The sequence below is a fragment of the Oncorhynchus mykiss genome, chromosome 10 (genome assembly GCF_013265735.2).
Source record: "Oncorhynchus mykiss isolate Arlee chromosome 10, USDA_OmykA_1.1, whole genome shotgun sequence".
NCBI lineage: Eukaryota > Metazoa > Chordata > Actinopteri > Salmoniformes > Salmonidae > Oncorhynchus > Oncorhynchus mykiss.
Genome location: NC_048574.1, coordinates 38110140 through 38122152, shown reverse-complemented (window position 1 = coordinate 38122152; position 12013 = coordinate 38110140). Strand labels below are relative to the sequence as shown.

General features: G+C 40.4%; 1 protein-coding gene and 1 long non-coding RNA gene across 3 annotated transcripts in view; one reads left to right on the top strand and one right to left on the bottom strand.

The window, feature by feature from the left end:
- Positions 1-4165: 4165 nt before the first annotated feature.
- Positions 4166-4999, bottom strand: LOC110533835. Its single transcript, XR_005053660.1, has 2 exons — positions 4603-4999; positions 4166-4532 (listed from the first exon to the last, which is right to left on the bottom strand). It is a non-coding gene; the product is annotated as an uncharacterized LOC110533835 (long non-coding RNA).
- A 4337-nt stretch (positions 5000-9336) lies between these two features.
- arhgap20b (Rho GTPase activating protein 20b) overlaps positions 9337-12013 on the top strand; it is a 47011-nt gene continuing 44334 nt past the window's right edge. Inside the window, exon 1 of one of the 2 annotated variants that reach the window (XM_021618373.2) lies at positions 9337-9727. In XM_021618373.2, coding sequence (XP_021474048.2) covers positions 9653-9727 — 75 coding nt within the window. In that variant the 5' untranslated portion in view covers positions 9337-9652. The remainder of the gene's footprint in view (positions 9728-12013) is intronic. The other variant, XM_021618374.2, reaches the window with a different exon arrangement.

The following is a 12013-nucleotide window of genomic DNA, read 5'->3' as shown; positions in this document are numbered from 1 at the left end:
CACTTCCACTGTGAGAGACGGAATCTAAAACAAAAATCCAGAAAATCTCATTGTATGATTTTTAAGTAATTTATTTGCATTTTATTGCATGACATATGTATTTGATCACCTACCAACCAGTAAGAATTCCGGCTCTCACAGACCTGTTAGTTTTTCTTTAAGAAGCCTCCGGTTCTCCACTCATTACCTGTATTAACTGCACCTGTTTGAACTCGTTACCTGTACAAAAGACACCTGTCCACACACTCAATCAAACAGACTCCAACCTCTCCACAATGGCCAAGACCAGAGAGCTGTGTAAGGACATCAGGGATAAAATTGTAGACCTGCACAAGGCTGGGATGGGCTACAGGACAATAGGCAAGCAGCTTGGTGAGAAGGCAACATCTGTTGGCACAATTATTAGAAAATGGGAGAAGTTCAAAATTACGTTCAATCACCCTCGGTCTGGGGCTCCATGCAAGATCTCACCTCATGGGGCATCAATGATCATGAGGAAGGTGAGGGATCAGCCCAGAACTACACGGCAGGACCTGGTCAATGACCTGAGGAGAGCTGGGACCAGTCTCAAAGAAAACCATTAGTAACACACTACGCCGTCATGGATTAAAATCCTGCAGCGCACGCAAGGTCCCCCTGCTCAAGCCAGCGCATGTCCAGGCCCGTCTGAAGTTTGCCAATGACCATCTGGATGATCCAGAGGAGGAATGGGAGAAGGTCATGTGGTCTGATGAGACCATGTTTGGAGGAAGAAGAAGGATGAGTACAACCCCTAGAACACCATCACAACTGTGAAGCATGGAGGTGGAAACATCATTCTTTGGGGATGCTTTTCTGCAAAGGGGACAGGACGACTGCACCGTATTGAGGGGAGGATGGATGGGGCCATGTATCGCGAGATCTTGGCCAACAACCTCCTTCCCTCAGTAAGAGCATTGAAGATGGGTCGTGGCTGGGTCTTCCAGCATGACAACGACCCGAAACACACAGCCAGGGCAACTAAGGAGTGGCTCCGTAAGAAGCATCTCAAGGTCCTGGAGTAGCCAGTCTCCAGACCAGAACCCAATATAAAATCTTTGGAAGGAGCTGAAAGTCCGTGTTGCCCAGCGACAGCCCCGAAACCTGAAGGATCTGGAGAAGGTCTATATGGAGGAGTGGGCCAAAATCCCTGCTGCAGTGTGTGCAAACCTGGTCAAGAACTACAGGAAACGTATGATCTCTGTAATTGCAAACAAAGGTTTCTGTACCAAATATTACATTTTGCTTTTCTGATGTATCAAATACTTATGTCATGCAATAAAATGCTAATTAATTACTTACAAATCATACAATGTGATTTTCTGGATTTTTGTTTTAGATTCCATCTCTCGCAGTTGAAGTGTACCTATGATAAAAATTACAGACCTCTACATGCTTTGTAAGTAGGAAACCTGCAAAATCGGCAGTGTCTCAAATACTTGTTCTCCCCACTGTATTTTAATAATAAGTCAATTAGATAATCTGGCCACAGTAGCCGTACACCCCCAGGGCACAGATGTCATGCTGATCATTATGCAGTTGATTTGCATTTAATCAAAGACTAATTCATCACCTCTATGAGAAAGATACAAGAGGTGATAGAGTTTAACAGGAGAGAGTGAAAGCTGTAAGGGGGACTGAACTGTATCCCCTACGGTGCAGTGATGAGTGCCTAACAGTCCACAAAAACCTGGAACTCTGGGAGGCAGTACAACATTCAAATACTGTACACCTGTTACAGTATTCCCCCTCTCTCAAGCACAAAAGTCCTCAAGCACAAAACCCTGCCTTTGAACCGGAGAACACTTCCCTGATGCCTGAGAAAGACAGGACAAATCCCAACTCTGTCACCAGTGTAACAGTAGAGAGTAAGAGCTGTAACAGGGACTCAAATTGAGAGCTGTAACAGGGACTTCTTGATGCTATATGTGTGAAGGAATTCTACGGTGACAACAAAAATATTTTTATTTTAACTAGGCAAGTCAGTTAAGAACAAATTCTTATTTTCAATGACAGCCTAGGAACAGTGCGTTAACTGCCTGTTCAGGGGCAGAATGACAGATTTGTACCTTGTCAGCTCAGGGGGTTTGAACTTGCAACCTTCCGGTTACTACTCCAACGCTCTAACCAGGCGGCAGGCTACCCTGCCGCCCAGATAGGAACATATGAACAAGTTGAGATTCTAGGTCCTTGGTATTTTGGTAGGGTAAGACAGTTGTAGGTTACTAATCTTAATGGTCTTAATCTTAAGGTCTTTATAAGTCAAAGCCTACTCTACAAAATCTAAATATATTTCATTATTTATAATTACAGAAAAATACAGACTGTGGCTTTAAAGACTGCACAGAAATTATGCACTTAAAAACAACTAACAGTCATAAACAGGTATAGCCCATATGTGACATTTTCTATTTAGCTGAGGTAATTTACCAGAATAAAAGGAGTGTTGAGTAGAGTAATCATTAAATCAGCAACTGACAAATTAATAATAAACAAACATGTGACAGAATGCATCTGCTTCTTTATCACAATGTGGCAAGCAACACTATTCCCATTAAAGTGAAATGATGACAATGACTGAATAAGCTATAATGAGTAAAGTCTTGGTTGTTGAATTTTGTGACTCAGTCCCATATTTGTTTTTGTTACATGTTTTGTCCTCTCATACAGCAGTAGTAAAGCCCTAGTTCACATAGGAGTCCTCAGAACAGCCTCAATTAGTCGGGGAATGGACTTTACAAGGTGTTGAAAGCGTTCCACAAGTTGGCATGATGTCCTTTGGGTGGTGGACCATTCTTGATACAGATGGGAAACTGTTGGGTGTGAAAAACCCAGCAACATTACAGTTCTTGACATAATCCGGTGAGCCTGGAATCTACTACCATACCCTGCTCAAAGACACTTACATTTGTCTTGCCCATTCACCCTATGAATGGCACACATACACAATCCAAGTCTCAATTGTCTCAAGGCTTAAAAATCCTTTGTCAACCTGTTTCCTCCCCTTCATCTACACTGATTGAAGTGGATGTAAAAATTCACATCAATAGGGGATCATAGCATTCACCTGGATTCACTTGCATAATGTTTTGTACACCCAGTGTACAGTGTAGTGATACTGGGTTGTTTTGGTACCATGTCGGTAGATTACAATGATATTCAGTGTTGATGACAAATGATAATGATGGATGATAGATAGCTCCATGTACTGTAGGGATTACTATTTTTTATGTGTTATCTGCATTTTGTATATTCCATCTGGGACCACGTTGGAAACAAGTTAATTTTGCTTTAATGTGTTATCCCCTGGGTTGCATCTTTTTTCAAAATAAATCAGTCAATCGATCCATATTTATTGACTGCCGTTGCTATGCAGTATGTAAGTCAAACACTGCTATCTAATCACAAGATAGTACAGACATCCGCTCTTACTCAAGCGCATGTGGCTTTGTGAGCACAGGAAGGCATGTGGCTCTGACAGATAAAGGGTGGTATTTTACAGAAATATCCAAAGGCAGGTTATTGAACATAATAATAGGCCTTGTAAAAGCATAGATTGCAAGATAAATAATAATTTGGTGCGTGCTTATATTTGTCCTATTTCACACGTTAATAAGCATGTGTGAATTGTAAATGTGCATATACCATCTCTCCCTGAAACACCCTCAGAGTGTTGTCACAGCCAAGGTCTGCCATTATCAAAAGCAACCCTGGAGCATTTAGGGTTAAGTGCCTTGCTCAAGGGCACGTCGACAGATTTTTCACCTCGTTGGCTCAGGTCTAAGGCTCAAATCGCTAGGAAACCTGCCGCCCTATAAATAAGTTATATATCTCCAACTGCTCTATATCTCCCTTAATTTAAAGCAACATTTTGTTCAATATTAGAAGAAACTCTCCTTTAACTTCTTCCATGATAACCAATTTGTGCTGAGCATTGTAGAACAATGTGTCATCGCTCACCATACCAGTCTGTCACCCAGTGATTACTTGACATCGGTAGTGGGTCAGTCACCCTTATGTACTTAATTTAGGCCTACCAAAAGTGCTTAGAAACCTGATGAAAAGTTACCTATAGAAATGCAATCTCTATTCCATTTCTATGTATTTGTCTATACACATCGTCTTTACATATGCTAGGGACCTAAAGTTTACCCAGTACAGTATTTAATACAGGGACACACACATTTGTTACACAGTGTACCAAGTGTCATCATACAAACTTACACAAATACATGAGACATTAGTGACAGTGCAGGATCATGTACACTATCACAGTACATTTTCACACAATCAAATGTTTTGCCTGAGAAAGTCTAACGGGGTAACAGTGAAAGTCACTTGAAGGTTTATGAAGTGATCTTCTTTGAAGTCAGTCTGGTGGGAGATGCTCAGCAGACAAGTGACCCCTCACTTGGGGTATTTGACAAACTGACACCCTGTCATACTGAGTGTCCAACTCAGCTTGTCAAATACACTAAGTGGGGGGCCTTCTCTCACAGTTGCAGACGACGAGCCTGTAGTAAGGAAATAATGGACATTTGTGTAATGTTTAAACATTCAAATACTCCCTGACCAAACATTTACCTCCAGGCTCCAGGCTCCAGGTGATGTTTTGTCCTTTTTAGTTTTGGTGTACTTGACTGTAACCAGTGGAGTATCCAGGACCTCCCACTATCAAATGTTTGTTTAGGGTAGATAACATTTTTTGTGAAACCACAAATCCAATAGAAACAATAACCAAAGAGCCATTACATTTGGAAATATCAATACATTATACTATATAATGTATTCCAAAGTTGTACATATTTGTTATGTCAATTGAATGAAACAAAAACCATGAAACAATATCATGTCATACCTTTGTGACCGGACCTCTAGTTGAAAAGGTGGATGTTTAGTGCATGCCCCAATGATTTCTTCGTCGAGTTCTCTCCTTTGACCAAACAGGGACAGAGACGCTGATGATACTGTGCATCTGACAGCAAGTCTGATCGTTAATAACTAAGCCTTGACACAAAGAGGAAGCTAAAATGAGGAAGATAGCGGCAAGGCTAGCTAGCAGGAAATATCTGAAACCAAAGTGACAACATGTCATGGTTGTGAAATGCTTCAGTTGGCAGTTTGAAATTTAGTTAAGGCCAATTGCATAGTTTGACAAAGTATTCCATTATTTCAGTCACTTTGTCAATTCAGTTTCAGAGATCCATGCATATAGTGTGGAAAGCAAATTATCTCTTGATGAAAGTAAAAGCACACGGTTTATGTTTTTCATTCTCCTGTGTTCACTGTTCAGTCCACAGCTATTGTGACAAACAATAGATTGCTTATTTGTTTGCAGTCATTGAAGTACTATTTGTCAGTGCAATGCAATAACATTACAGGGACTCAATACCCTGGTGATAGTGTGGGTCGTGTTTGTGTCAATCAATATGTCAGATTCAACACAACACAAGTAATTTTCTTGGTACTTAATTATACTAAACACAAAAATGAACACAACACGTAAGGTGTTGGTCCCATGTTTCATGAGCTGAAATTAAAGATCCCAGAAGTGCTCCATACATTCAAGAAGCTTATTTCTCTCAAATTGTGTACAAAAATGTGTTTACATCCCCGTTAGTGAGCATTTCTCCTTTGCCAAGATAATCCCTCCACCTGACCTGGCATATCAAGAAGTTGATTGAACAGTGTGATCATTACACAGGTGCACCTTGTGCTGGGGAAAATAAAAGGCCACTCTAAAATGAGTTTTGCCACACAACACAATGCCACAGATGTCTTGAGGGAGCGTGCAATTGGCATGCTAACTGCAGGAATGTTAATTTCTCTACCATAAGCTGCCCCCAACGTGTTTTTAGAGAATTTGGCAGTACGTCCAACCGGCCTCACATCCGCAGGCCACATGTAACCACGGCAGCCCAGGACCTCCACGTGTGGCTTATTCACCTGTGGGATCATCTGAGGCAAGCCACCCAGACAGCTGATGAAACTGAGGAGTATTTCTCTGTAATAAGGCCTTTTGCACGGAAAAACAGATTCTGATCGGCTGGGCCTGGCTCCAAAGTGGGTGAGCCTGCCCTCCAAAGCTCAACCATGTCTGCGCCCCTGCCCAGTCATGGGAAAAAATCATCACAGTTGTTGCATGTTTCGTTTTATATTATTTGTGTTCAGTATACCGTATAGCAAGCCATGGCCACATGACTCGCTGTCTGTAGGAGTGAATGGGGTGGTGTACATAAGGAACTGGCCGCACCATGACATTCATGCAAGTAATATAATATACACTGAACAAAAATATAAGCACAACATGCAACATTTTAAAAGATTTGATTGAGTTACAGTTCATATAAGGAAGTCAGTCAATTGAAATACATTCAATAGGCTCTAATCTATGGATTTCACATGACTGGGAATACAGATATGCATCTGTTGTTCACAGATACCTTTAGGGGCGTGGTTCAGAAAACCAGTCCGTAACTGGTGTGACCACCATTGACTAAAGGGTCTGAATTTTATATTTAACCTTTATTTAACTAGGCAAGTCAATTAAGAACACATTTTTATTGACAATGACGGCCAACACCTGCCAAATCCGGACGATGCTGGGCCAATTGTGCGCCGTCCTATGGGACTCCCAATCACAGCCGGTTGTGATACAGCCTGGATTCAAACCAAGGTGTCTGCAGTCGCACCTCTAGCACTGCGATGCAGTGCCTTAGACTGCTGCGCCACTCGGGAGCCCCCTGAATACTTATGTACATGTAATATTTCAGATTTTATTTTTAATACATTTGCAAAAAAAGTCTAAAAACCTGTTTGTGCTTTGTAATTATGGGTTATTGTGTGTATTTTCTAAATCCATTTTAGAATAAAGGTGTAATGTAACAAAATGTGAAAATTACTTTCCGAATGCACTGTATATTGAACCATAGAAGGTCAAAATAGCTATAGAATTACCCTGCTTATTATCCTGGTGATTTTTTAAATCAATGATACCACAATCATACAACTGTCAAATTGAATGTGTAGTCAGGTACAGGTTAGCAGCTTCCACTGTGTTCATCTTTCAGTTGCCTGATTTTTAACTTATATAATTCCCTAATTTGAGGCGATACTACGAAATGGCAAAAATGAATGGCCAATGTTTTAAGCAGCTTCATCCATGACAACTGAACATTTGTAGGTTTTAATGTGTCAGAGACACATAAATAAACTCACAGCTTCATTTCACAGGGTGTGTGAGTGCGAACAGTCAGTTAACATCTAAAAGAAAAAACACTTCCTCAGAACATTCACTTCCCTCTCTTAAAACACTGTTTGGTTGAAGTAAATACTTAAAGGACAACGCCTCCACTTTTAACATTTGGGTTGTTATAAAGTATTTAGCGATGTCCTACACCATTTTAGTGTAATTTTTGGATTTCATGTCTATTGACTGCTTAGTGATGAGCAAAACCAGAAATTACTTCTCTGTGACATTTTCAAATAGAATCCCTGAGATGACTAGCAAGAAATTTGGACAGTCATTTACAGCTAACTATATAACCCGTCTGTAGTTTTCTGATCAACTCCCTGCTATATGTTTCTCTGGTTGTCTTTGTCTAATAACATCTGTAAATATTTTTAAACCCATGATATTTATAGTCAGCTTGCTCCAATATTTTTCTGTTGTTCAAGGCTCAAACTACCATGACTCCATTCGGCAAAACCACTCCCACCAGGGTTGCAGCTCCGGCAGCAATTGTGTCCTTTCCCAAATAGCCTATATTGTCATATTGAATTACTTGCAAATATCATGCTTTTTATTAGTTCCAATAGGCCTTCAATGTTGTTGGATGGTTGCTTGGACAGTCGCTAAGGCTGTATTTGTCTGGTATCATGAAAACACTTTATTTCAGATGCAGCAGGTTTAGCTAGCTAGCAATGCTAACGTGAGCACCAAAGCCAATTAAACAGGCTACTACAGGACTATTTTGCTAGCACAGACTGGAATATCTTACTGGATTCTTCCGATGGCATTTTCGGAGTACACCACATCAGTCACTGGCTTTATCAATAAGTGCATCGAGGACGTCCCCCCCACTGTGACTGTACATAAATACCCCAACCAGAAGCCATGGATTACAGACAACATTCGCACTGAGCTAAAGGGTAGAGCTACCGCTTTCAAGGAGCGGGACTCTAACCCGGAAGCTTATAAGAAATTTAATTATGCCCTTTGACAAATCATCAAACAGGCAATGCATCAATACAGGACTAAGATCGAATCGTACTACACCGGCTCCGACACTCGTCGGATATGGCAGGGCTTGCAAACTATTATAGACTACAAAAGGGAAGCACAGCCGAGAGCTGCCCAGTGACGAGCCTACCAGATGAGCTAAATGACTTCTATGCTCGCTTCAAGGCAAATAACACTGAAACAAGAATGAGAGCATCAGCTGTTCCGGACGACTGTGTGATCACGCTCTCCACAGCCGATGTGAGTAAGACCTTTAAAAAGGTCAACAGTCACAAGGCCGCTGGGCCAGACAGATTACCAGGACGTGTACTTTTTTGATTTATTTTATTTATTTATTTCACCTTTATTTAACCAGGTAGGCTAGTTGAGAACAAGTTCTCATTTGCAACTGCGACCTGGCCAAGATAAAGCGTAGCAATTCGACACATACAATAACAAAGAGTTACACATGGAATAAACAAAACATACAGTCAATAATACATAATAAAGATGTGTTTTGAAAATGAATCTCTTATTGGTTAGAGATGATAAAGTCACGGATTACTTTGTTTTGACGTCACCACCACAAGCAACTTCAACAATGGCAGTCTGAGACTGAAATATATAAAGAACATAGAGCAGTGGAAGAATTCAGTTTGAGTCATCAGGCAATATCAATATACCCTCTCTCATTAGTACACAGAACACAGAATTGTATTTCAGCAAATTCACTAACTGATTCTCATCAGCTGTAACACGTGAAATTTCATGTGAAATTTGGTTTTTCTGTCAGGGATACCAAGCTACAATACATTTTCTATATTTCAATTGATGCATTGATGAAGGTCAAATGTAGGCCTAACGTTAGTACAATCACACGTCGTTTATGTGCCAACCAACCTTAATGGACTGTACTAGTGTAACACCATAAGCTGTACCTGTTGCATTAGGAACTTGAATCCTTTCCAACCTCAGTCAGACCACAGGAAGAGGTTGAGAGCACTGTGCAGCCTCAACTCACCACAACTCCCTCCTTAGTGCCCCCTGGGTGAAGGCTGGATAATAAAGTGTAACCCGAGAAGGTCCTCCTGACCGACTGTCTGCCCCATCCTCAGTGTGCTGCACACTGGCTACTGTGTGAGGAGACTGGGATGGGATATCCTTATTTAGTCAGTGAGGTGGAAAGAGGGAGGCCCAGCTCAGAAAGCAGTGAGATTTGGGAAAGGGCAGGAAAAGGGTGCCTCTTACGGTACCACTCTAAAGGGCTCTCAGTACAAGCAAATTATTTTGTCAAACAAAGTGTGACTATGATTTTTTGCTACCTTTAAAAACGTTCCTCTGTAGTGAACGGCAGCATCGAAGTGCACCGGGACATTACACTGACTGCGTTTGTGACCTGCTGGGCTTAAAAAGATGACCCCTCAACAAAGCATTGGCTCCCACTCCAAAGTAAACTGCAATGAGTCAAGGATTCCAGAGAAGGAGAAGGTAAGTTCTTCTTACTTAATTTTCTTTCACGTTCTACATTAGGTACTGTGCAATCTCAAATCATTGTTTGTGTGTGTGTATGTGTGTTAGGATGCACGTACATCGTCAAAGTTATTTGTCAAAGAGTTGATTCATGTTTAGAATGTAGAAGAATGTTTTGTATTAATTTCTGTAAACCAAGCTGAAAGCTGTATCAGGCTTTTATATAACATGTCCTACAATGTAGATGTACAGTGCCTTCACACCCCTTGACTTTTTACACATTTTGTGTTATTACAGCCTGAATTTAAAATGTATTCAATTGAGATTTTGTGTCACTGGCCTACACACAATACCCCAAAATGTGAAAGTGGAATTATATTTTTAGAAATGTTTACAAATGAATTAAAAATGTAAAGCTGAAATGTCTTGAGTCAATGAGTATTCAAGCCCTTTGTTATGGCAAGTCTAAGTTCAGGTGTAAAAATCAGCTTAACAAGTCACATAATAAGTAGCATGGACTCACTCCGTGTGCAATGACAGTGTTTAACTAATTTCTGTACTCCACACATACAAATAATTGTAAGGTCCCTCAGTTGAGCAGTGAATTTCAAACACAGATTCAACCACAAAGACCAGGGAGGTTTTCCAATGCTACGCAAAGAAAGTCAGCTATTGGTAGATGGGTAAAAAAAATAAAAGCTGACATTGACTATTCCACTTTGGATGGTGTACCTCTACACCTAGTCACTACAAAGATAGAGGTGTCCTTCCTAACTCAGTTGCCGGAGAAGAAGGAAACCTCTCAGGGACTTCACCATGAAAGAGTTTAATGGCTGTGATAGGAGAAAAACGGAAGATGGATCAACAACATTGTAGTTACTCCGCAATACTAAACTAAATTTTTTTTTAAATATTCCAGAACACGCATCCTGTTTGCAATAAGGCATTAAAGTAAAACTACAAAAAATGTGGCAAAGAAATTAATTTATGTCCTGAATACAAAGCGTTATGTTTGGGGAAAATCCAACACAACATCACTAAGTACCACTCTTCATATTTTCAAGCATGGTGGTGTCTGCATCATGTTATGGGTATGCATGTCATCGGCAAGAACTAGGGAGTGTTTTTTTAGGATAAAAATCAACTGAAAAGAACTAAGAACAGGCAAACTCCTAGAAGAAAACCTGGTTCAGTCTGCTTTCCACCAGACACTGGGAGACAAAGTTACCTTTCAGCAGGACAATAACCTAAAACACAAGGCCAGATATACACTGGAGTTGGTTACCAAGATGACATTGAATGTTCCTGAGTGGCCTAGTTACAGACTTAAATCAGCTTGAAAATCTATGGCAAGACTTGAAAATGGCTGTCTAGCAATGATCAACAACCAACTTGACAGAGCTTGAAGAATTTTTCAAAGAATAATGGGCAAATATTTTACAATCCAGGTGTGCAAAGCTCAGAGACTTACCCATAAATACTCACAGCTGCAATCACTGCCAAAGGTGATGCAAACATGTATTGACTCACGGGTGTGAATACTTATGTAAATCAGATATTCTGTATTTATATTTCCATAAATTTGCTAAAATTTCATCAACAACAAAAAAATCACGTTCTCATTATGGGGTATTGTGTGTAGATGGGTGAGAAATATCAATTTAATCCATTTTGAATTCAGGCTGTAACACAACAAAATGTGGAATAAGTCAAGGGGTATGAACACTTCCTGAAAGAACCATATCAACAATGGCAGTCTCAATGTATTATCCTCACTTATTTAACATGTTAATGGATTTGTATGTGGTAAGATTTTTAATTGTGAAACAAACAATAAATATTCTTTTTAAAAAAACAGAACTTGAGCGTGCATAACTCTTCACCACCCCCAAAGTCAATACTTTGTAGAGACACCTTTTGCAGCAATTACAACTGCAAGTCTCTTGGGGTATGTCTCTATAAGCTTGGCACATCTAGCCACTGGGATTTTTGCCCATTCTTCAAGGCGAAACTGCTCCAGCTCCTTCAAGTTGGATGGGTTCTGCTGGTGTACAGCAATCTTTAAGTCATACCACAGATTCTCAGTTGGATTGAGGTATGGGGTTTGACTAGGCCATTCCAAGACATTTCAATGTTTCCCCTTAAACCACTCAAGTGTTGCTTTAACAGTATGCTTAGGGTCATTGTCCTGCTGGAACATGAACCTCCGTCCCATTCTAAAATTTCTGGAAGATTGAAACAGGTTTCCCTCATCATACCTTCAATTCTGACCAGTTTCCCAGTCTCTGCCGTTGAAAAACATCC